The sequence below is a fragment of the Etheostoma spectabile genome, chromosome 9, assembly GCF_008692095.1.
Source record: "Etheostoma spectabile isolate EspeVRDwgs_2016 chromosome 9, UIUC_Espe_1.0, whole genome shotgun sequence".
Taxonomy (NCBI): Eukaryota; Metazoa; Chordata; class Actinopteri; order Perciformes; family Percidae; genus Etheostoma; species Etheostoma spectabile.
Genome location: NC_045741.1, coordinates 34,456,460 through 34,482,584, shown reverse-complemented (window position 1 = coordinate 34,482,584; position 26,125 = coordinate 34,456,460). Strand labels below are relative to the sequence as shown.

Sequence of the window (26,125 nt, the reverse complement as noted above, 5' to 3'; positions counted from 1 at the left end):
CCCCTGTTCAATTGGCTATCCTAACCTTAACTTCTCTAGGTCAAAACCTAACCCCAACCAATTGGCCCGCTATTGAAGGGCGGGTCTTGGCGTGGCCATAGCAGAAAAAAAAAATGTGGCTCTCCACTTATGTATACAGGGAGAACTGGCATAACCCGGTTATTCAACTAACCAAGGTAAAACCATACCCTAATTACTGCTGTGCATGTAAATGCACTGACTGAGCATAAAACACCGCATATGAATACACTGTAACCTACTGTAGTAACCATAGCTCATTACAGTGGCAACAGTTTATCTAACAGATTGTGTTGTCAGACGACTCTTTACATATCTGTCGGAAGACTGTTAAATCTGGGAGGTAGGGATGGACCTGTTAATTGGAATGACTGGTTATGCTTGCTGATAATTGCCATACAAACGGCACTGAAAGTGTTGTTTCAGAGACTCAACAACAATACAGCCTCCTTTTGATTTTGAACGAACATCTGCCATTGAAAACTGTTGCTGCAATAGGACTATCAGTGGTATTGTGATGATATGATCCGTGTTATCATATTACAAACCTTTGCAGTCCAAATGAATTATTCCACATTAAGTCAAGTGAATTTGGTTTATAAAATCTACACATTTACAAAATCACAAATAACAACTTTGCCTCATAGAAAGCAAAGTCAAATAAAAAATAATACATTTCTTATTTTACAGTTTTATTTTTTCTACATTTTTAAAGGGTTTTGTCTGATGTAAAGCAAAACAGTGGACGTTGATTATGTTATGTGACTTTAAATCTATTAACCATACACTCAGTTGACAGTTTATTAGGTACACCTTGCCAAAAGAATTGCCCTAACACAGTCCTGCAATAGATCCTACATTCATGAAAGTTATATGTTGTCTGGAGTTTTAGAGAGGTGTTGTTTAAACTAAATATGAGCGAGGTGTACCTAATAATGGGGCAACTCAGTTTATAGGCTAATAATGGACAAATATTATGATTGATTTTATTGCCCAGTCCTATGCTGATGAAATTTTAAATGCATTTCAAATGCTTGCAGCTGAAATATGGATGGCAAAAATTGTATTACTTTACCTTGCTTTTACTTTTTGTGTGTATGGCAATCACCAAGGAGCCCAGTCATGCATGTCAACTTTGCTTGAGCCATATGCTACTCTGAGATATAAAACAACACCATTATGTTGTAAAAACAGGAGTTACCCTTTAAAATTGCAAACGGCACAATAAACCCACATGATATTTTTCCATAATTGCGTAACTCTCAGAAGCAGATGGACGGTTTGCTTTCCAGACGTGACCTAAAAAAAGTCAGTTTTGAAGAGGTCCAGACAGATAGCGGTCAGTTGGTTTAGCGATGACCTTACTTAGTCTTTTGGACCTCAAACCGAGCCAAACACAAACACACTGACCCTTTCACACTGACTCCCAATCTGATGCATGTGCTTAACACATACTTACACATGTACGGGCCTCACCAATTGTCTCCTCACACAAACAAATGTTCTCTAGAAATAGCAGGGCTTAGTTGTGTATTTTGTCTGCAGCGAAGGTGGCTGGATTCTGATAGTTGGATTAGAAGGCAGGAAAGAGACGGAGGGAAGGGATTTATTTATTTGTGTGTGTGTGTGTGTGTGTGTGTGTGTGTGTGTTGTGTGTGTGTGTGTGTGTGTGTGTGTGTGTGGTGTGTGTGTGTGTGTGTGTGTGTGTGTGTGTGTGTGTGGTGTGTGTGTGTGTGTGTGTGTGTGTGTGTGTTCTGCACTTGCTGCCAACACTGCCACACACACTGTTTTATATTGAATGTCTTTGCCTTTGGTGCTGTTGGTTGGATAAAACAAACAATTTACACCTTTTTTAAGAAATTGTGACTTTGCATTATAGGTGTATCTAATGAAAATAATAATAATAGCAAAGCTGAACGGATAAGTTTACCTAATTGATTAGTCATCGGCAGATAACTAATTGGCCATTATTTTGATAATGGATTGATTAAAATTAGTTTTTTATTTCATCGGTAAGTCTGACTAGCTTGTAGTGCGCATGTGTGACTCCCAACACAGATGGAATAGAAGTGAGATGCCTCACTCTGTAACTTAAACAGAGAGCTCAACACACAGGATGAAAAGAGGAGCTGCAGCAATGTGTAGTACAACATAAATATGGTGTTTTTTGAAAATGAAACAATGTAAACCCATTCTGATATAACCTCTAAATACAATTATGAACATGAAAATGAGCATAATATGAGCACATTAAATTTCCACTCCTAATAGAAATGCCTGTTCACCAGAGCTGAGTTGTGTGTGTGTGTGTGTGTGTGTGGTGTGTGTGTGGTGTGTGTGTGTGTGTGTGTGTGTGTGTGTGTGTGTGTGTGTGTGTGTGTGTGTGCGTGTGTGTGTGTGTGTGGTGTGTGCGTGTATACAGATATAATTAGATAAATAGTCAGGATTCCTCTGTGTAACTGCCTGTCTGTCACTTCCCAAATGATGAAATGATATTTGCTTTCTGGAGGGCTGAGGGTTTGTGGGTTGGTTATAGTTACGTGTGCATTTTATTGGTGTGCTTGTTTGTATGCCACAACCTCTCCCTGTTTTAATTCTGTGTGCGTGTCAAACACTTATTAAAAAGCCGCTGTTACAGTGAGTCTGGCAGCAGAGATGGGTACGGTTGGCCTGCTATTGTGTGACAAGATACCGTGTGTGTGTGTGTGTGTTGTGTGTGTGTGGTGTGTGTGTGTGTGTGTGTGTGTGTGTGTGTGTGTGTGTGTGTGTGTGTGTGTGTGTGTGTGTGTGTGTGTGTGTGTGTGTGGTGTGTGTGTGTGCGCGCGCGCTCGTTCTTGTACACAACCTTGAGAGACGTTGGAGCATACACGGGCGAGTTAGGTGGGTCCCCGGTGGTTGGGTGTGTTTTAGTAGAGACTGGGAGAGAAGCTGAATGTTTTTCCAGTGAAGCAGAGAGGAAAGGTTGATCAATAATTAATGTGATGTAAAGGGAACAGTCATATACCTGGAGGCTGGCGGGCTAAGTCCTGACACTGTAAAGGCACGACACCTGTGCAGCTACTACATGGCGTGCGTGCGTGCGTGCGTGCGTGCGTGCGTGTGTTCTCTTTACTGGCTGGTTGCTCTGTATTTGTATGGCATTTGTGCCAGCTATGATGCTTGTTTGCCAAAACAAAGATGGACTCCAGACTGCAGAACAAGTTTATGTTCTGAATTGATGGTGGAACCAGACTTGGTAGCAGCATGTCAGGATTATTAAGGATCAGAATGGTTAGTGCTGAGTAATTTGCCTGGAAAGGTTTTTGCATTGAAAATGATAACAATGTAATCAGGATGTATGCTTTTGCTGTGAAATGTAGCACTGACACAATTGGTCATTTTAATTCATTTGAAACTGAATGAAGACAAAAATTTCGATTTTTTTTCAATGTCACAAATTTCTGCTTTTCTCTGTTTTGACATTTAAAATTGCGATTTGAGCTGTTGACAAAATAACATTTCACCTCAGGCTTTAGGAACTTTTTGATGGACATTTGCACTATTTCATGTCATTTCACAGTCCATATTATTAAGAGATCAATCAAGCAAATAGACAACAGATTAATTGATAATGATAATAATTATTAGTTTTAGCCTCAGATGCATGAGTTTTTACTAGTGTTGTATTAGATACTGTCCTTTACTTGCCTTTTTCCTGCAAAACCCTTTAATTTGAACAATAACAAATGTCATCAGTGTTAGTTTCTAAGCACAGGACTTGTTTTAAGAGAACAGTACAAAGTTACTAAAATCATGATTTTGAATAAGAAAATATATACAATAAAATAAAGTAACTGAGAATCTGACTAATCACATAATACCAGATTTAAGTACTTGTCTCACTGCAGTCATAGATACACACTCTTCCAGTTGCTTCTCAAACTCAACACTTCTCAAAAAGTGTTGAGTTTTAGAGCTGCACCCCTGAGCCCCCTCTGCTCTGTGGTGTGTATTTGTTTAGACCAGGCACACAGTTAGCTGGTGGAAAGAGAAGTTTTAATTTGTTTTTCTTTAACTTGTTTGGGGTGCCGCTTGCCCAACGCTTGTGGGAAAAACATTGTACTTCTATGGTTTACAGAAAAATTATACAGCTGATTTTCATTTAAAAAAAGTATATCATTATTTTATCAGCTGGCACCAACTCATTGAATATTTCAGTTTCTGTAGTCCTGCTCACACTAATGCCTTTTTGCCAAAAAAAAAATCAATGGTCTTTTGAATTATATGTGTGTGAACACAGTTTTAACAACCAAACCAAAAAAGGACAAGTGTTTTATATAAAAGACAAATTTAAAATGTCTTTGTTCCTCAGGTTAAATAATCAATGAGGGAATAGTGAAAATAAAAGTATTAACAAAAACGAACACTCAAAAGGAAGGAGTTGGTATTTTTACAATACCCAGTAGCCTGTTTCAAACATGGAGACTAAAAAAAGGCACTCGGCACATTTCTGCAAAGTGCGTTTTGTGCTCAGTCTGTAGCTTATTAGTGGTGTGTGTGTGTGGTGTGTGTTGTGTGTGTGTGTTGTGTGTGTGTGTGTGTGTGTGTGTGTGTGGTGTGGTTTGTGTGTGTGTGTGTGTGGTGTGTTGTGTGGTGTGTGTGTGGTTCATGCCTGTGTTTGTTCAGCAGGTTTGTGTGTGTGTGGGTGGGTGTACACATTGTGTGTGCTCAAGTGTGTGTTTATGTTTCTGTGTGCCTACATGCCTGCAGTATATGCTCTAAGTAGATTGGTTTAGTGTGTACAAGCACACATACACACACCTAAATGCTTCCATGCTCCAAGTGGTATGTTGGTGTGTTTCAGTGTGAGTATGTGTGTGTGTGTACGTGTGCTCAGTTAGCAGTGCAGCTCTGACAGAGCTGTCTGAAGGCTGGCAGGCTGCAGATTTGTAGCGCATTCGGCTGATCATCTAATCTCCTGTCACCGCCAGTGAAAGATTGGACGCACCAAACACACACACACACAATCTCCTTTTCTCTCTCTCTCTCTCTCTCTCTCTCTCTCTCTCTCTCTCTCTCTCTCTCTCTCCTCTCTCTCTCTCCTCTCTCTCTCTCTCTCTCTCTCTCACCGTCTTGTTTTTTCTGTGTTGCTGTCTTTCTCTCCATCCTCCAAACCTTCTTTCCCCCCCTCTCAGTAAATGGTGCTGAGCCAAGGACTAATTATTACAGGCAATCATTTCGACATGAAATACCCACTTCCTGCTCACCGCTCTCCTATCCCTCCCTCATTTTCTTCCCCTCTTTTATGCTCTACCAGTCACATAATGACACACCACACACACACACACAGTAATTCCATTCCTTGAAGTCCATTTTGTGAGGAATGGTTATTTCTTTCTGAGTACAATCCAACCTTGGGGTCTTTCCTGTAAGCACAATAACTGCCTGACTGCTGTGTGTGTGTGTGTGTGTGTGTGTGTGTGTGTGTGTGTGTGTGTGTGTGTGTGTGTGTGTGTGTGTGTGTGTGTGTGTGTGTGTGTGTGTGTGTGTGTGTGTGTGTGTGTGTGTGTGTGTGTGTGTGTGTGTGTGTGTGTGTGTGTGTGTGTGTGCGCGCAACCTTGTAGTGCTATTGTGCTTCTTCTAGAGCGCCTTGCCAAAAACCTGAGGACTGATTTTACGGGTATAGAGAAGTTATTTCTTCCCCCTGACTTTCTTCAGTTGTTTTCGCTGAACACAATCTGATGTGGCATTCAGACCACAAAGTCATTTTCAAACACCTTAAACTACGCAAATGTCCTGACCCCCTGGGAATTCTGTAGTATAAGAAAGCATGCATCCATGAACCATAATTTGTCATTAAACATTATTTGTAGAGCTAGAATGATTGGTTGATAAATTGATCAGTGATCTACAGAAAATACAATTTTGGGCATTTTATGGCTTTGTTAAGTCGTTGAGAGGAATGAGGACAAAGAGAGAAAAGAGAAACATGTAACAAACGTTCATGGCCGGATTGGCAGGGGACAATTGTTGAAGTCATTTAACAAACAACATCTCCAGTTTCAGCTTCTTAAAATGTGAGGATTTAATGTTTTTCTCTACTTTAAATAAACTGAATCCTTGGGTTTTTTGATGGTTGGTCAGACAGAAAAAGACGTCATCATGGGCTCTAGAATTGTTTTTACATTTTCTAGACTAAAGGAGTAAGTGATAAATTAAGCAATAATCAAGTGATTCATTGCTAATGAAAACAATCTTAAGTTACAGTCCTAATCACAGCCTCACATTGGTAACAGGAATTTCATGTGTGTGTGTGTGTGTGTGTGTGTGTGTGTGGTGTGTGTGTGTGTGTGTGTGCGCATTTGTCGTTGTGATGAACACACTGGCAGGCATGCACACAGTTGCATTAGTGAGAGGCAATTCCACTGTAATAAAATCTATAGGGGGGGGGTTAATCCTCACTACCCCCTCGCCCACTACCTCCACCGCCCTCTCCCACTTCTAACCATGCTTCTCTCCCGCGTCCCTCTTCTCCTCAACTGACTGGCAATGATAAATGAGTCAATTATGTGTGTGCGCACGCCACGCTGGAGAAGGGGAGCGGATGAGGCTGTTATTACCTGTTGCGGCTGGGGCTAATGTTGCGGTATTAATCATATTCTAATTTTCCTCTGCCAAATGACCCCCCCCCCCCCCAACTCTCTCCACCCACCTCCAACGTCCTACCTCACCACAACCCCCTCCATCAATCTATCTGCTGCCCGCAAACAGTCAGTATAAACTGCCGAAGGCCCAAAATATACTACCTCTCTGAGGATGGAGGTGGAGTTGGAGGAGATGGGGTGAGAGAAATGTAGAGAGTTACAGAGGTAACAAGGGAGGTGTGTGTGTGTGTGTGTGTGTGTGTGTGTTGTGTGTGTGTGTGTGTGTGTGTGTGTGTGTGTGTGTGTGTGTGTGTGTGGTGTGTGTGTGTGTGTGTGTGTGTGTGTGTGTGTGTGTGTGTGTGTGTGTGTGTGGTGACCTTAACATAGTGCCTCTGGATCTCTGTCTTCTCTGTAGCCGGTTTCTCACATTCCAGTTTTCCTGTGTGTGTCCATTGGCCATTATCCTGTTTAAGAGGACAACAGGGACTGGTTTGGGTGCGATGAGAGACAGGCAGACACAGAGGACAGAAATATGGGACACATGAGAGAGGTGTTTGGCTGCTATCGCTTCAGAGGTGTGTGTGAGTGTGTGTGTGTTAAATCTTCCAGACCTTGCTGTAGTAGCCTGACATGCTCACAAACTGAGCAACAGGCACAGGTCTTGTCCTGAACAGAAGAAGAGAGGTGATTGTTAAAACAGAAAAAGGCAGATTTATTACACATCCGGGCAGAACTGGCACTTTTGACCCATTTAAATCAGAGGCTTCGACTTCGGTGAAACTTGGCAGAGTGGGCTGTCGAAGGTGAATGAAGGGGGAGCGTTCTGAGAGACTGGTGGACTGGCTGGTAATTGGGGAAGCTACAAAATGAGGATGAGTGGAGAGCACATGGATAGATTGAGGATTGTCCAGAGAGAGAGGGAGGGAGAGAGAGAGGCACCTTGGCTGTGCCTCAGGCTCCAAGCGTGACTTTGTCTATTTCTGCTCTGCTCTGAGGTGATAATGGGCTGTCAGCATCCCAGTCGCCCTGCTCCCTCCTCCCCCACTGAGTGTAAGAAAGAAGAGGAGAGATAGGTGACGGAGAAAGTGATGTAGCATGGAGTAATTTGTTGTCATGTTGCTAACTGCATTGTGTATTTTTACTTGGGATATCATACAAATCAATACTCAACATATTTACTGTGTTACTCTTCTCTCTTTTTGCAGTTTGAAACTGGAATGTGAGAAACTGGCTACAGAGAAGACAGAGATCCAGAGGCACTACGTTATGGTGAGACACACACACACACACACACACACACAAATATACACACACACACACACACAGGCCGTGTCTCTCCACAACAAGTGCAGTGCCAAGTCCGTTGAACCCCTTTCATCTGCTAACAGCTGCCAAACACCCACCAACCCCAACCCCCCCAACACACACACACACCACACACACACACACACACACACACACACACACACACACACACACACACACTATAGGACTGCAGAAGCACAAGATTGTGCTTGCAAGTGTTTCTTTTTGTATACTACTGATGTGTGTCCACATCTGTCTACAGCTGTGTATAGAACCTCTTAATCTTTTTAACAGCCATCTTTATGTACAGTCAAATGATCAACTCCTAAGTGCAAAGCTGGCATCTAATTCCTGGTCTGATTCATAAGCTTATTTATTCTTTGATCACACACACACAAAATGTATAATTTTGGCATCATCTTGGGTATCCTCAGTACTAATGGTGACATATTTTAAACATCGTAACGTATCCGTTACAGTTTTCAGCACAGATGTGGTAAAAAGTAAATTTACCTCAATTTTGTCTCCGTAACAATTGTGTCTGAAGGAGCATACCATACCTCTCTCAAAATAGAACATTAAGCAAAAGAGGTTCCTAAAGGTATAGTTTAGTATCTGTTATATGAGAGAGAGAGAGAGAGAGAGAGAATGAGTTTTCAGTAATAATTTAAAAGAAATCTGTGAGGTTGAAAGGCAAATTTCAACACAAAGACTGTTCCGGAGTCTTGGGATCCACAGGTTATAGGTACCCTTGTCACAATTTCAACAAGAGGACCCAAATGCAAGACTCTTTCAGGCAAATGTGCAGAACAAACACGCTTTATTTCTATTCTACGACTTAGAAACTCTCAACTACGAACAAACAGGACTCTCACAGGAACGAACAGAGAGACGAACCGACAAGAGACAAAGGAACAGAGGACTGTAGAAATACACAGACCAATCAACAGAAAGATAGAGGATTGGACAAGACAGTAATGAGGAACAGGTGATAGCACAAACGGAGGGAATCTAATTACACAATAGGGAACAAGTGGGAGCAGAACAGAGGGAAACTAATAAGACAGGAAGTGCAGACCATATAAGGGTATGGGTGGAGACAAAGACACATAACAGACAGGTAACCACAGAGCACATGGAAAACGCACTAAACACAACACAATACACTAAATGGCCACAAGAGTGGCACAAAGGCAGGATCCTGACAAACCTGTGGAGTTGTTGATCCCTAGTAGAAGTCCCAAAGTGTACTTGTTTCAAATCCTTGAATGTGAATAAGCCGGTTTTATTAAAGTTAATAACCTTTTGAGCTTAAGTCATTTGAGTGTGTCTCTGGGAAATTGTGTTTGGTTTTTCTAAAGATGAAATGATTAATCGGTTAATGAAGAGAATAATTGAGTAATTGATTTGTAATTGTCGTTGCAGCCCCACCCTATACTCTACCCACTGAGCTATGCAGACTTAGTTGTTTTACGGCTGTGTCACTTGTTGTCAGTCATTGCCTCCCACACTGCTTCTCCAACACTGCTGCTCAATTTCCCCACTTATTGTAGATATTTCTCTAAAATTTGAAGCTTTTGCATCTTATCATGGGCAGAGGAAGTTTTAGAACTGAGCATGTGACCATGGTTTGAATTCTGGATAAAGGAAAGGCTAAAACTTTGTCTTTCTTGTTTTTCACATCTGCAAACCCTCCAGCCTTTTACCTGTGATCAGAGCCACACACAACCTCAGCTGACTGAGTGTAGGCTGCCCAAATCCCCGCTACGCCAAAAAAGAGCTATGTGGCAATCTTGGCACAAAGCGTAGACTTGTGGGGGGGATTGAAGTTTTAGTGGAGGGTAAGGGGGGTAGTTGGCATCAGGCACAGGCCAGGGCTCCTTTTCTGGCTGATGATTTAGGTTTGGATGAGTTTGGATGTTGCTAAGCAACAGGCGAAACTTGGCACACCGACTGCCAAGCGGAGCCGGCAGCTGCCAGGAAAGGCATCTTTTATGGTGGCACACAGAAAAAGGAGTGCACGCACACACACCCTCGCAAGGAAACATGCACACAAAGCACATGGATACACACCCCTACACAGTTGCAGGCTTGTGCTACAAACACACACACACCTGCGACACACATGCATGTGATAACTGCCAGGAAAGATGTCTGGAGAGAGAGGACCCCTGCCATCTCTTCTCCCTTCCTGCCAGCCTGTTCTGGCTGCCTAGCTGCCAATCTCCTCTCTCCACAACCAGCCACGCTGAAAAGCAAATGTCAGCCTGTCACTTTTTGAGGCATCTGACTTTAAAATGTTCTTCTTTTCGTCCATCTCTGAAGGTAGAGAGTGAGAGAGACCGTCTCTGTGGCATTCATCTCCTCCTGTGTTCCATACAGCTCCTTGTACTTTCGGGTAAAAGACAGGGTCAAATAGCTCACATTAGACATGATTATTGCAATAGTCTGTCACCTTCTTCTGCCTGGCGACAATTTCCCTGCCTCGCTTCAGGTTTCTGGATTCCAAACCGCTCCTCCGGGTCATTTAAGTGCCATTGACTTTCAACAGAGTTGAGGTGAAATTGGTGGCAATGTGCTTTTAGGGACATATGTGCGCTTCAGAGTGCAGAAGCGAGGGCTGGCATCGTCTGAAGCTAGGAGCAAGAAAATAATTTGTAAGTGGTTCTGGGCTCCCACTGTTGAATGTATTTGTGTAAAAACCACTGAATTAGCAATTTATGCAGATATAACACAACGCATAAGTTAAGGCAGACATTAGATGTTTTGAGCTGCTTAACTAGTCCTCGTTTTTTTTATCTCCAAAGAATTTTCTTTTTCTTTTTTTAACAAGATGGTTATTTTTATCTTAAGGAAAAAGCCTGGCATTTTTCAGTTGATTTTTAGTCTTTTAACAAATCCTGTAAAAAGATCAAAACCAACAATATTTTAGTCTTAAAAATGCTTTCTGACTTCCCTTTCCTGATGGTACTCTGAGGACGTTAGTGTTTTAAAAACATGTAGTACCATTTTTATTTTATTTTTATTTTTTTTGTAAAAGGCTGTCATTTCCTAAAACAGCAGGGCATTGTAGTATTTAGAAATAATTAAATAGTGTATCTGTTGGGGATTATTTTCAGCTGCTAATTAATATCTTTCTAATCTTTGGTAAACCAGTACTTTTGCCTACATGTCTGTGTATGTGCAGGATTAATTCATTGTTGGTTTGAGGCTTTTTGTAGAAATATTTTCTAATAAGAAAAATATAGAATATATTTGTTATCATTTGTATCACTTCTACATTTCATCTTGCAGATAAACTAAAACGAAATAGTCCTAAATGCATCAGTTTTAGCTGCTGGGATACAAATAATTCAGTTGTTACTGTTGTGCAGTAAATGTAACATGTTTTTGGGTGTAGTGATGTAACTTTAAGATTCCTATTTGAAAAAGAAGACCACATTTGTCATAATTTGTGTATTATTCAGTATGTATTGAGTTTGGATTAATAATTCATTGCTGTGCTTGGTTTTTATTCCAAAAGCCTGCATTCGTCATTCAGTGTTTCAAAATGACAGCCATATTCCTATATCCACATGGGCAATATTTATTTTATAATAATAATAATAGTAATATAAATAATAAAAACTCCTTGATGTACTTCACACGTAATTTTGTGTGCATGTCAGTCAACTCGACATATTCTTTATGTGCAATCATGTATATTAACTGATGTTCTTCTGTCTTTCAGTATTACGAGATGTCCTACGGCCTTAACATTGAAATGCACAAACAGGTGAGTGAGCGCAGTGTCTCTCTCATTCTCCCTCTCTGTGTCTCATCCCCTCTCTCTTATCTCTCCGGCCTCATACTTCTAAAGCTTTGCATTATTCTCTTGGATTATTATCACTGCCTCCTTTTTTGCCCCCAATCAGCTCTACGCAAAGTAACTAATATTTTTCAGAAAAGTCTGTGTCTCTTACTCTCTCTCTGTGTTTTTCTCGATGTCTCTCTACCACTGTAATGTCAATCCTTTCTCTGATGGACCTATATAGCGCCGTTATGCTGTGGAGACGTTAATAGGATCCACAAACAGAATTCATTTCTCTACCGCAGACAGATGAGAATACTCTGCCCTTCCCCGAGCCTCCAGAACAGCCTCCCCTCTCACCCGTCATAAATCCCTGTCTGTTACTACCTCTGTGCCCCATACATCATCCATCCATCCCTGTCTCCCCACTCCTGCCCTGCTTCTCCGTCTTCTATCCTTCTTTTCTCCATTCCCAAATTGCAATTGCTTACTTACTTTGTCTTTTTAAATGCTCCTCTCTCTTATTCTCCATTTCCTCACCATCCCTGTCTCTCTTCCTTCCCATTGATTTCTCTTTCTCTTTTTTTTGCTCCTTTGCACATCCTCCCTCCACCTCCTCACAGACATATAGTCCATGCTGAATTTCACTTTAAATCAGGTCACTGCCTCTTGCCGTCTACTCTTTCCTTCTCTCTCCTCTCTCTCTCTCTCCTCTCTCTCTCTCTCTCTCTCTCTCTCTCCTCTCTCTCTCCTCTCTCTCTCTCTCTCTCTCCGTTCATTTCACCATCTAAATTGCTTCGCTTTTGTCGTGCTGCATCTCCATCCCCTCAACCCACCCCTCCAATACTCCCCCTGCCTTCCTTCTGTTTCTTCTTTCTGTCTATTTCTCCTCCCTCCCACTTCCTTCGTTCATTGGCTGTCATTTCCTCAAACCAATTTGCCCTTTTCCTCCTCCTCTACCTCCTCTCCTTCCTCCGCCTCTTCTTTTCATTTCCCCTCTCCCATTTTGTCCTCCCCTTTTTACCCTCTTTCTCTCGTTTTCTCATGTTCTCTCCCCCCACAGCCTCTCTCTCTTTCTCTTCTTCCCTCTCTCTCTCCTGAAGATGTCATTTAGTAGTTGGAGTTCTCTAACAAGAAATCATTGTCTCCCTTGGGGTGGGGGGTGATGGATTCAGAGGATGTAGGGAATGGGGGAGGGGAGGAGAGGGGGAGCATGCTGCCTGGCTGAAAAATAGAGAGTGGAGGGAGGGAGAGATGTGGGCAAGCAAGAGGAATGAGAGAGAGAGAGCATGAGAGAGGGAGAAAAGAGGGGTGGAAGTTCAATCCAGCATCAATAAATGTGTGTGTGTGTGTGTGTGTGTGTGTGTGTGTGTGTGTGTGTGGTGTGTGTGTGTGTTTTGTGGTGTGTGTGTGTGTTGTGTGTGTGTGTGTGTGTGTTTTGTGTGTGTGTGTGTGTGTTGTGTGTGTGTGTGTGTGTGTGTGTGTACATATGCTAGCATACACACATACAGCACAGTCTAGCTGTCAACAAGAAAAACACCCCGTGGTCATAATGATGTTGTCATGATCTCTGCATGCATATCATTACTGGCCTTAACAGCCTCGTTGGTCCTGCCACTAAACGTGTGTGTTGGTCATTGCATGACATTGCTGTAGCAGTGATTACTGCACTAATACTGGGAAAGGAGAAATGGATAAAAGGAGTGTGATAAAAAGAAAGATGGAAAGGAGGAGAGAGGGATGGAAAGAGAGATGAGGAGGGAGGGAGGGAGGGCATGCTGTTGGCTGTGTAGTAGAGCAGATCGAGACAGACACACACCCACAGCAAGAATCACTGACCCCCAGCAGGAAACACACACACACACACTAAAGCATGCAAAATGCAGACACACACACACAGACATGCAAGGACACATAAGAAACACATGCGCGCACACACACACACTGAGGAAACATGGTGAATATTGCATCTTTTCTCCTACACACACACACACACACACACACACACACACACACACACACACACACACACACACACACTCACTGTGTGGGCTTGCTGAGGCCGCAGCAGATGCTGTCCATGAATATTTCAGCCAAACTCCCTGGCAGAGTTTCCATTTGCATGGACCAAATGTAAGCAGCTGAAATATTTACCACTCTGGCCCTGGGAGAAGCAGACGTGTGTGTGTGCGTGTGTGTGTGTGTGTGTGTGTGTGTGTGTGTGTGTGTGTGTTCTTTTTGTTGAAGTTTAATCTTGGCTTTGAGAATGTTTGAGCGTGTTTATTCATCATACCAACAGTATCTTTTTTTTTTCTCTCCTATCAGACGGAGATTGCCAAGCGGTTGAACGTGATCTGTGCTCAGCTCATCCCATTCCTGTCACAGGAGGTGGGGCACACACACTGTACTGCATTCAGCCATCTCTCTCTCCAGTATGACAGTAGCCCACACAGAAGGCGTGCACATGCATACACACAATGAGTATCACACACACACACACACACACACACACCACACACACACACACACACACACACACACACACACACACACACACACACACACACCGCACACACACACAGAGCTGCAGATGGACAGAACTACAAAGCGCATTCCTCCTTCAAATATGCTATTTGTGAGACTCTGAGTACTTTTACCCTAATTAAGAAACATTACCCCTCATTAATATTGATTGTTTACAGATTAAAATTGGTTTGAATTTTAAGTAAGAATATTTAGATCTGAATCCACCTGCCCTCACTGACATCTTGGTTTGTTCCACAGCACCAACAACAGGTGGTCCAGGCCATGGAGCGCGCCAAACAGGTGACCATGGGGGAGCTAAATGCTTCGATAGGGGTACGTGGGCTCCCCCCTCTGCCTTATAGCGTGTGTACCTTAACCAATTTATTTAAGTTTCCTTCTTTTCCTTTTATTGAGGCAAACATCCATTTACCCACTCCAAAATATACAGATTGATTTCATAAAGATGGATGACTATTTTGAAATACCAAAAATTGGTTTTAAGATTTATTTTCTATATTTTTCAGTCAAGTGGCCTTACCAGCTATCTGAACAATATCAACAATTAAATGACGGGTCCAATCAAATGTACCGTTTGATTTTAAATGCAAATAGGATGCATTGAGAATTAAAACAGGCTTTAAATAATATTTCAGTTGAAGGTATTGTCATTTTATTTCCCATCACGCTGATATGCAGAGCCTCCCCTCCTAAAGAGCCACTAGCATCTCTCACCCCGTACACATCGCAGCACTTAGTTCCCTCGCTTTACTTCCTCTTCTTGATCACTTCTGTTAAATCACTTCTTTCATTACCTGTAAGTCACCCAAATCCATCTTTCTTCTGTCTCCTCTATCTTTCTGTTACTCCTTCTATTCTTCCTCCCTGCAGCAGCAGCTTCAGGCTCAGCACCTCTCTCAGCATGCCCAGGGTTTGCAAATGGGCCCTCACCCATCAGGACTGCCTCACCCTGGCCTGGCACTCGGTGGAGGCTCCGGCTTGCTGGCCCTGTCCGGGGCTCTGGGGGCTCAGCTAGCTGCTAAGGATGAGAGAGCTCACCTAGAGGCAGCAGCAGCAGCTGCTGCCGCTGCAGAGCACCACAGAGGTACAGGAACACTTTTTAAATTGACACGTTTACTTATTTTTCTTTGTTTGTCTTCCGCAAAACAAAAAGTGTAGATGATAAACTCTAGATGAGTTTATGGCTGGGACGAGAGTTGGACTGCATTCTTAGAGATGAAAACGTTTCTCTTAGGTGGTGGTAGAGTGAACAGTGAAACTTGGCTTGTCATCATCCTGATGATTGGCTTTACTTTGGATTTTTGGCAGGCCACAGTAGTGGTGCTGATAATTACACTCCTCAGGGATATTTCCCCTCTGAATCATCAGCTGTGGAGGGATGTGAGCTGATCGTGGCTAATGTTGCATTTGTGTGTGTCTGTTTGTGTGTGTCTCCTTATCTGCATTTGCTATCCTGTGACTCGTTTCCTGGATGTTTTTTGGTGCTTCTGCCTGGAATGAACAGACCGTGAAGCAGGACCAGTGAGTACAAATTACTACACAATCACTTATGTCAAGTACACTCACACATTTGTTCAGCAGTTTTTGAGAGTGCAGGCAAATTCAGTGTTGTACATGGGTATCCACTCCACAAAAAGTTTTTTCTTTTATTTATAAGGCTGTAAAACTATGTTACTATGTTTAAACTAAGTTAAAAAAAAATATGTTCAAATTTCTTGTCAAGCTTTATTTTATAGTTCACTAATATTGCACTTGACATGCAGTTGAAGGAAATGAGCAAAAAAGTAGAACATGCCTTTACCCACACTGCATGCACTTAATAAAACTGACATTTTTAGGATTTTAGTTTTCTGTGCACCTTTATACTCTTAGAAGTGTTGTTCACTGTGGTCAGTTGGAACGCACTTGTATTTTGGCACCTTTTTCCACATCTCGTTGGCTTAAATTTCTTTTCCACACACTTGGATTGCAGTGAACTGATGCTGAACCCTGTATGCAACAATTTATATCTCAACAATATACCAATACCACTCTAAAAATGTGACAATAATGCTTTAAAAAAAAACTGCATCAGTGCCAAAACACACTCCGCTTCACAGTCTTTTCTGTGGCCTTAAAGAAAACTTGAAGCATTCTCTTTCTTCCTCTCACTCCTACAGTGAGCCGGACAATCAATGCGGGCTGATATTTTTTCACATTCATTTCCACAGCTTATGAGCCTGACATGATTTATGCAGTCCCTCTCACCTCATTATCACCCTCTTCCTCCCTCTCTGCCCTCACTCCTTTTTTCATTCCTTCTTCTCCCCTTTCTGCCCCCCCTGCATACCTTTGATCTTTGTCTTACTGTCTTGCTCTTTCTATTCTCACCCTCTCCCCTCCTCTCCCCTCTCTGTCTCGCTCTGCAGAGCTCTCTGTCCAACGGGGATAAGGGTCGCCCAGCAGACTACCTCAGCAACGGCAAGAAGAGGAAAGCTGATGAGAAGGAGTTCATGACCGACTATGTGAGGCACTTTCATAACTCTGTTAAATGTTTCAGTAACTGAAGGAAAGTTTTGCCCAACCCTGCCAGTCCTCACCAGATACAACCAGTGGTGTCTGAACTGCGGACTTTGGAGACCTGCTCTCCTTGTAGACCGTAATTAAAATATTCACACTCCCTGCCTCCCATCACTGTATTTTTTTTTTTTTTTTGGAAAAGCAGATACATAAAGCTCTGTAAGGGATTCTTTTTATTGTGCAATAAATTAATCTTGGGTAGTTTTTTTTATTATCAAGTTCAGCATTTTTTTGTTCAAGAAGACCTGCAGTAATAAAAAACAGAATTGTCTCAGAGGATTTCACCTCTCCAAGTTAAACATAGAAAATGTATTAATTACCTTTGCGCTGTCCATTGCGTCTACTTCCAACTAGGGTTGCACAATATGAGGAAAATATCTAATTGCGATTATTTTCACTGATATTGTGATATGATTCACAATATTGAAGGGATTGATCACAAATTTTGCAAGGATCTGTTCCTATCAAAGATGTTTTCTGTAGTCTTTAGGATAGGATTTGTAGACCTGGACGTCTCTACAGCACCACAATACTTCATTCAGAATGGTTTGACACACATTTTGCCTTTTGACAAATATTGCACCTACGTGCGATTTGGATATTGCACTATTCCATATTGCGAACTTCGAGAAAATTGCGATTAATTGTGCAGCCTTACTTCCAACCATCTCAGTCAGTAAAATGTTAAAGATAAGATATTTAATTTCCCTTTTATTTGCAGTGTAACAATTAAAGCTTTTGAGACAAATTTTTTCATAAAACCTTTTTAAATGTGCTTGATTCCACACAGGCAACCTCTGTTTGCGTATGACTTTGTGTGTTGTATATTTCTACATGAAATCTACATACATCAGACAGCAGAGCAGAGATATCTAATCTCACTTCCTCTCTCTTCTCTCACAGGGCAGCGATGCTGATAAGAGTGATGATAATTTGGTGGTGGATGAGGTTAGTATGCGGCCGCCGGCCTCTATTGGCCTCAATTCACCGCTTTCATCTGCATACATCATGTAAACACACCCAGCTAGACCATCATATTATTCATTTGAATGAAAATGAAAATACCCCCACACCTCTGTCTGCCCTTATTTCACAACATACTCAACCATAAAGTACATATGCATTCACACACTTGACTGCAATCCATGCCCAGTCATACATACAATTCTCTAGGTATGACTGTTGAGGTTTTAATAGTTTGTATGAATGAGTGCAAAGTGAATAGCAAGCTTGTAAGATGTTGAAAAATAATGTTTTTCTCATGTATGTAGATAGATAGATAGCCTTTTATTATTTAGACTCATGGTCCATAAAAAATAAGTATTCTGGTAAAGTATGGTAACAAAAGTAAAAAAAAACACCAATCAATGTTTATTATTATCATTATCTTTGACTTCCAAATGAATACACTATTGTCCATTGTGCACGAGATGACAGTAACTGAGACCATAACCAGTTCCTGAAAGCATTGCAGTGTTTGATCTTGTTTGGAAAACTCCTCTGGTGCCAGGAAGTGATTTAAAAAAAAATAAAAAATAAAATAAAAAAGTTGATTCATTAACTATAGTTGGCACAAGTGGTTAAAGGATAGCTTTGCAGTTTTTCAAGTCTGTTTTAAAACAACAGTCAGTTGTCCATATGAACAGTGAAACAGATTTTGCTTGCTGTAATCATTCCTCATGTTCATAAAGGCCATGACTGTGTTTCCAATGTAAATGATGCAGGACAAACTCCATAGACAGTGTTCTGTGCAAAAGTATAAAGAAAGCTAATGTGAGGCTTCAGCAGACAAATCAAGTGGGTACATTCCTAAATTATTGTTTTTAGTACCTAACAATTATTTTGATTTTGCAGACAGATTGTAACAGAAATGTCATATTTTGGAAAACACAGAGTTAATTTGATTTGCTCGGACTGCTAAAGCAAGTCAAAACATTTTTGTTGATTTTGTCATGGGGAAAAAGAGGCCGAGAGATTTCCATGTGATCTCTCTGTGGCCCTCAGCACTAAAACACTAGAATGAATAAATAAATTACCATTTCTTCTTATTTCTGTCCAGTGAAACAAAGTTTTATACGTTTTCAATTCAGGACCCGTCGTCCCCTCGCAGTGTGCACTCTTACTCGTCCAGGGAGAACGGCCTAGACAAGCTGCCCCTGTCCCGTAAGGACGGCCCCCCGCAGGCCAGCCCCGCCTCCCTGGCCTCCTCCAGCAGCGCAACCTCCCCGTCTCGTGGCAAAGAGCCCCCACAGGTACACCTACACATCTGTCTAAATGGACTAGACAAAGCCATAAAAGCACAAACATTTGAATGTTTTTTGGGGTATTATTGTCACATGAATGCAGATATTCATGTATAATACACATGGTATAGTTCAGTATAGGTCATAACTGTTTCTGTGCTGTCAGCACACACTGTATTCTGCTCACTTTTCATTCTAAATAGATTCTCTTTTCCGTCTTTATTTTCTAACACTTTTCTTTTTTTTTTTTGCTATCCCAGAGGGAGAAGTCCAGTACTCCAGGTATGAAGCCAGGGACTCCCATGTCTCAAGAGTCCAACCCCCCGGGACCCAGCGGACCTCCGCAGTTCAGACCTGTCCCTGGCAAGCCTGGTGTCGACCCCCTCGGTAAGGACATCCCATGAGCTTTCTGTTATTCCCCAAAGACCATATCTTCTGTACTTAATTGTTCAAGGGTAGCAAGTTGCTGGTGTGAAGTGAAACTGTGAAGCTAGCCTATCACTGGAAAATCTTAGGACACCAAAATGTCTCCATCCCTCCTCTCAGGGACAAAAACTTTCACTGCACACAGCATCAATTAAAAATATGAATCTGCCTCTGCAGAGATGAGTTTTTAGCCTGTACTTGCTTTGTTACGTGTAGTGATTCTATCAGCATCGGGCCGCAGTAGTTGGTATGGGTGTCAGCCAGCTTCCCACCACCCACAACCATCTGGACTTAATAAGCAGCTGTGGGCAAAAATATTCAGCGCCCCTCACTTTTTAAATGAAAAGATTAGGGGAGGTGATGGACTGTGACTGTGAGCTGCTTTATAATGAGCTTCCATCAATTCCACTGTATCTCTTTCTCTCTTTTTTCCCCCTCACATCACCTGTTATCCCCACCCGCACACACACTCCATTATGCATACATAACATACACGCTCGTAGATGCGGCTACATTCTCAGACGGAAGGATATGAGCACACAATACACACACAGTCTTGCTGCAGGAAGGCATTGTAGCCAGCAGGGGGCAGTAGTGGTCTAGTGCTGCAGTTTGGATGTTTTCCTACCTTTTGTATGGCAGGCGGCAGCATGTTCCCCGCCTGTCAGTCACAACAGTCTCATACACTGGGAGGCCCTGCAGATGCACTCACCTTACTAAATGTTGAACTGACTCTGTTCTTTGCTAAAAATGACAGTTAAAAGTCTCAGAATGACTGACATTTTGTTGCCTCAGTCAATAATCCTATAATAATAATCCTTTCACTTAAATAATTCAAAGTAGATTGACGCTGTGTTGTCTTTTTCACCCTTCTCCCTCCTCCAGCTCTGGGTCTGAGAAACCCCCTGGCGGTGCAGGGAGCATACCCTCCAGGGGCTTTCGGCCTGCCTCCAGGGGTGAACGGGGACCTGGTCGGGGCGGCGGGTTATGGCGCCGGCCTTCACTTAGTCTCCCCCCAGATGAACGGAGCTGCTGCAGCAGCAGCGGCGGCAGCTGCCGCAGGCTACGGACGGTCCCCTGTGGTGAGCTAGACACTCTGCAGATAATTTGTCTTTTCAGTGTCACTGTCATATGTAATACCTCAGCATATAAACCTATCACAGAGGGCAAAAGAGGTGTGTGTGTGTGTGTGTGTGTGTGTGTGTGTGTGTGTGTGTGTGTGTGTGTGTGTGTGTGTGTGTGTGTGTGTGTGTGTGTGTGTGGTGTGTGTGTGTGTTGTGTGTCTGTGTGTCTGTGTCTGTGTGTGTGTCTGTTGTGTGTCTGTGTGTGTGTGTCTGTGTGTCTGTGTGTGTCTGTGTGTGTCTGTGTGTGTGCGTGTGCGCGTGAAGGGAGTGTTTTAGAGGGAGAGCAGCTGCATTGTCATTTACCGTGTCTAATCTTTGACTTTGGCCCTTGAAACTTGTCTTTACTTTTATATGATCGTTTTATTCTGATCTTTCATCTGTGTCTCTGTCTTACCTTTTTTATGAGTCAACACTCTTCTTTCCTTTTCTTTCCTCTCCTTTAACATGGGTATCGTTTGTAGTGTTTTTTTTTTCTCACATATCTCTTTCTTCTCCAGGTGGGCTATGAGTCTCCACATCCGCATATGAGGGTCCCTGGGCTGCCTGCCAGCCTGCAGTCAGCCGCCTCCGGAAAACCGTGAGTTTCCTCCTCCTTGCCTGTTATCACTCAAATCTTCACCTATTCACCATTAACTGCACTGGGGTTATACTTAAAGTTATACTTAGTGTCCTTGGGCAAGACATTGAACCCCGAGTTGCCCCCGGTGCTGCGCATCGGAGTGTGAGTGTGTATGAATGTATATCTGATGAGCAGGTGGCACCTTGTACGGCAGCCCCGGCCACAGTGTATGAATGTGTGTGAATGGTGAATGTTTCCTGTAGATGTAAAAGCGCTTTGAGCAGTTGTTAAGACTGGAAAAGCGCTATATAAATACAGCACATTTACATTTACATTTACATTTAAATTACAATTACAACACCAGAAGACAATGGAAAAGTCAGGAGGAAAATATTTAAATAAACTGCACTTTTAAGTCTGTGTTCATGCATCAAGGACCTTTTTAAATAATTATTCACCCTTAAAGCACTTAAGCTTGTTATCAATGTGACTTGTCTGGAATATTTGTTTTCCTTCCGCAGAAAAATGGCCAATGTAGACGAAGTGACGTCAGTGATATTTGCAGAGCAGCTTCAATAGACTCAAGGAGTTAAATATAGTATTTTGCTGTTACTCAGACATTAATAAATGTCAAGTTTTAGTCACTTAGTGTTAGTCTGTTAAAAGTACTTCTTGGAAATGCAAAAATCACATATTAAAGTAGATGAGCTTGGTTGAGGAGAAAAATGTCTACACAAAAAAGGTTCTGTGATTGTTTAGCAGTCTTAAATGGCGCTCATCAAAGTTATTTACTTGTTATTCTTGTTTGTTGAACAGTTCAACCAAGTCCTCTTTTAGAAACAAAGACTAAACAATAAAATGTTTGCCCTCTCTCATCTCCTGCTTCTTGTTCCACCAGAAAGGTTTTTTTCTGCAGCTTTTTAATCTCTGTTATTCAACAGATCTCTTCTCTGTCTCTTCTCTGCAGCGCCTACTCGTTCCATGTGAGCGCAGACGGCCAGATGCAGCCGGTGCCCTTTCCCCCCGACGCCCTGCTGGGCCCGGGAATCCCTCGCCACGCCCGTCAGATTCACACCCTGAACCACGGAGAGGTGGTGTGTGCCGTCACCATCAGCACCTCGACGCGCCACGTCTACACCGGAGGCAAGGGCTGCGTCAAGGTGTGGGACATCAGCCAGCCTGGAAGCAAGAGCCCCATGGCCCAGCTGGACTGTCTGGTGAGACACCAAGGAGGAAGGGAGAGGCTTAGACGGATGTTTTGAGACTCGTATTTACATTTTTTTTTGTTTATCTTTTGTCTAATAATGTTGCTTTACTTCCAAAAGTGATGCTCTTGTTTCTCCACACATAAAAACACACTTTAGTTGATGAATTAGCTTTGTGTTGTTGCCCTAAAGCCAAATCCTCCAGCACCTTTGTTTATTGCTGTGGTACTGCTGTAGCAGCACGCTTAACTTTGTGTCTCTGTATCCCCTTGTCATCAGTTACAGAGTACTAGAACATGGATTATTGTGTATAAATGTTTATATGCGTCGTTTTATCGTGTCCTATCAGAACAGGGATAACTACATCCGCTCCTGCAAGCTGCTCTCAGACGGAAGGACCTTGATCGTCGGCGGGGAGGCCAGCACGCTGTCAATCTGGGATTTGGCCACGCCCACTCCTCGCATCAAAGCGGAGCTGACGTCTTCTGCACCCGCCTGCTACGCTCTGGCCATCTCCCCTGACAACAAGGTCTGCTTCTCTTGCTGCAGCGACGGAAACATTGTCGTCTGGGACCTTCACAACCAGACGCTGGTCAGGTAAGAGGAGAAGAAAGAGCCTGCATCCATTTTAACTAGTTTTATTAAATGTCATGGAAACGGGGAAATGGCCAGACTCTGGTCAAGTTACAAGAAAGGAGGAGAGGAGTAAAGTGAGAAGAGAGTGATGGAAAAGGAAGAGAAGCAATGGAGTGGGAAATGAGAAGGCAGAGACGACTGCACAGAGAGACAGAGGAAATAGTGTAATGTCTGAATTTTCACATTCTACACTGTCGATCATAAAGTAGAGAGTGATGAAAAAGCAAACATTGCAGATGGGCACTGTGGATAATTCCAGTACAAAGAAGGTGGACTTTTAACATGGGTGCGTTTTTATCAGATGCAGTCCATTTTCTTTAAAGCACCATAGCATGCAACTTTATTTTTAATTGATAGTATTGCAAATGCTCAGATGATATACCCACCTTCAAATTCAGTGCTTTATCAGCCAATACACACATCTAAGTATCAAGAGGCGGGCTATAAGTTCTATGGTATGTGGCGCCGGTCAATGCTAAATACTGTACTTCTGCTGGGACTATTTTGTGGTGAAGACATGCATTCCCTCTTTTTCATGCAAACAGTTAAGTAGCTTCAACAGCCATGTCTTGATTTTCATAGTGTACTTAAATGACCTGAAGTCAGAAGGCACCTGGAAAGTTATAGCGTCGTGCATGCTTTTGGAAATGGTTTTATGTAGTGCAGTTTGGTCCTTTTAAAGAATAAAGAGTATTCGAGTAGTAGGAAAAAAGAAAACCAAACCTCAGCAAATAACAGATTGTAGTATTTACTGAGCCAAGATCACTGAGGAGGCTCGGTAGCCAGTGAGGTCCAGAGGTGTGTGCTTATGCATGTTATTGTGTGTGTCCTCCCTGCAGGCAGTTCCAGGGCCACACAGACGGAGCAAGCTGCATCGACATCTCCAACGACGGAACCAAACTGTGGACGGGAGGGCTGGACAACACAGTCCGCTGCTGGGACCTCCGAGAGGGACGCCAGCTCCAGCAGCATGACTTCACCTCGCAGGTGTGTGTGTGTGTGTGTGTGTGTGTGTGTGTGTGTGTGTGTGTGTGTGTGTGTGTGCGTGCGCGTGGGTGCGTGTGCGTGCACATAAATCTGACTTGTCGCAGTCCAGACTACTGGACCTTCATGTGCTGTCAGACTGCTGATAATCATAACGCTCTCATCATCCCATTTCTTTCTCTCCTTCCTTTGATCCCTTTCTTCCCTCTCTGTCTCCAGATCTTCTCTCTGGGCTACTGTCCGACAGGCGAGTGGCTGGCTGTGGGAATGGAGAGCAGTAACGTGGAAGTTCTGCACGTCTCCAAACCTGACAAGTACCAGCTGCACCTCCATGAGAGCTGCGTTCTCTCCCTTAAGTTCGCCTACTGTGGTATGTTCACTCACTCACTCACTCACTCACTCACTCAGCAGAACATTATTTTTATCCAGAAGCAGTTTCTTTCTTTTCACCTCTCCCTTTCTTGACAAAGGCCGTGCTTCGTCTCAGGCCTCTCCATATCTCACCTCCCCTGAGACTTTATCTGTTGACGGTTGTGTGTTTCGTCCTGTAGGTAAATGGTTTGTGAGCACGGGCAAAGATAACCTCCTCAATGCATGGCGGACACCTTATGGATCCAGCATATTCCAGGTAGGCCATGAAACATTGAGCTTTATCCAAATGCTACTTACTTAATTTGTTTAGAAAATGACTTTGTAAGATGGTGAAAAAATAAGAAATTGTTATTTGGTCTGGAAACAATCCAGTTTTGTCATTTTTCAAATGTGATTAACGCTTCATCCTCATAATATATAAATATTGAAGTTATTTTTGGACACAAATACATCAGACTTGAATAATGTGACTGCATGTGTAACTATTTGTACAAATCCATGATTTATTGACTGTTTGTAGCTAATATTGCTTCCTGTCTGTGTTCAGTCTAAGGAGTCTTCGTCGGTTCTCAGCTGTGATATCTCCCCTGACGACCAGTTCATCGTCACCGGCTCCGGGGACAAGAAGGCCACAGTCTACGAAGTCATCTACTGAACAATAATTGGCTGGGGGGGAAAAAACTATTAATCAGGGGGCGGAGCCAATGCTCCCTCCTGCACCAATGACTGTACAGAGCGTCGGTGGCATGGAAAACAAGAGACACTAATCTCGTACTTTGTTGTTTTGTTTATGTTTGTGAAAGAATTGAGAAAGAGAAGCAAGGGGGCACAAAGTCACATCTCTGGAAAACGTTTTTAATGCTCTGAGAACGCTGGTTAGTCTATTAGATGCGCAATTGTGGGATTCTTCCAAAGAACTTTTGCTTTTGTTCGTTTTTGTTCCTTTTTTTTTTTAACAAAATAAAACCTCTGTAGTGAACAAGAAATTAGCAAAAAAAACCTTATTTTTTTAGCCTTTGAATTTTCGCAAACAGTTGGACCGCATCGAGTGGAAGAAGACAGAGACGAAGTGCGGGGAGGGTTCAGAGAGGGCTGGGAACTGTCAATGGAAAAATACGGTCCATATTCTGTGCGGAGTAAAAGAAAAACAAAAAGAGGAAGAAAAAAAAGAGTCCCATACTGGGTCAGCTCGGCCCGGTTTGGCCTGGTCCGGTCCAGTTACGTGGCTGCTCCTTGGGGCAGCAGATGTGTGGCAGATGGCAGGGTGGTGTGCTGTGAGGTTCCAGCTATTTTCTTTTCTCCTGGCTAAGTTTCAGCAGCAACATGATTGTATCATCTCCAGCACATGACAAAACAGGGCTCGGTTTTCTCTAAGTGTCCTGAGAGTTTGTCTTTGTTCCTCTTTTTTTTTGTTTCTTTTTAAAAGAACAAAAACAAACTTATCGTGGAGATGTTTTTTTGGGTAAAACCAGCTTGGGACAGAAAACCACAACCCAGAGAGTAGAAAACTGAAGTCAGTTTAAACTGCTATGACAGGTACTCTCCACGTTTTGGGGATGTGGCCTCTGCTTCGTCATCGTCATCTTTAACACTCAACATTAAATGCTTTTTTTTTATTGTATTTGTTAGGGCACATATAGGCAGACTGGTATTTTCACAACTGCATCATGAACCTTGAACCTTGCTATATATGGACATGTAAATAAAGTTCTCTAAAGGCAAACAAGGATGTCATTT

The 26,125-nt window shown here is 42.6% G+C and overlaps 1 protein-coding gene across 5 annotated transcripts in view; it reads left to right on the top strand.

Moving 5' to 3' along the window:
- The window catches only part of tle2a (TLE family member 2, transcriptional corepressor a), a 46,465-nt gene extending 20,905 nt beyond the window's left edge, over nt 1–25,560 (top strand). For 3 of the 5 annotated variants that reach the window (XM_032526929.1, XM_032526924.1, XM_032526925.1), the window contains exons 3-20: nt 7,844–7,910; nt 11,677–11,721; nt 14,062–14,124; nt 14,521–14,625; nt 15,151–15,364; nt 15,785–15,801; nt 16,689–16,784; nt 17,743–17,787; nt 18,930–19,091; nt 19,343–19,469; nt 20,394–20,590; nt 21,130–21,209; nt 22,159–22,408; nt 22,746–22,993; nt 23,872–24,019; nt 24,236–24,386; nt 24,568–24,644; nt 24,936–25,560. In XM_032526929.1, coding sequence (XP_032382820.1) covers nt 7,908–7,910; nt 11,677–11,721; nt 14,062–14,124; nt 14,521–14,625; nt 15,151–15,364; nt 15,785–15,801; nt 16,689–16,784; nt 17,743–17,787; nt 18,930–19,091; nt 19,343–19,469; nt 20,394–20,590; nt 21,130–21,209; nt 22,159–22,408; nt 22,746–22,993; nt 23,872–24,019; nt 24,236–24,386; nt 24,568–24,644; nt 24,936–25,043 — 2,136 coding nt within the window. In that variant the 5' untranslated portion in view covers nt 7,844–7,907 and the 3' untranslated portion in view covers nt 25,044–25,560. The remainder of the gene's footprint in view (nt 1–7,843; nt 7,911–11,676; nt 11,722–14,061; nt 14,125–14,520; nt 14,626–15,150; nt 15,365–15,784; nt 15,802–16,688; nt 16,785–17,742; nt 17,788–18,929; nt 19,092–19,342; nt 19,470–20,393; nt 20,591–21,129; nt 21,210–22,158; nt 22,409–22,745; nt 22,994–23,871; nt 24,020–24,235; nt 24,387–24,567; nt 24,645–24,935) is intronic. The other 2 variants (XM_032526927.1, XM_032526928.1) reach the window with 2 other exon arrangements.
- The last annotated feature ends 565 nt before the right edge of the window (nt 25,561–26,125 follow it).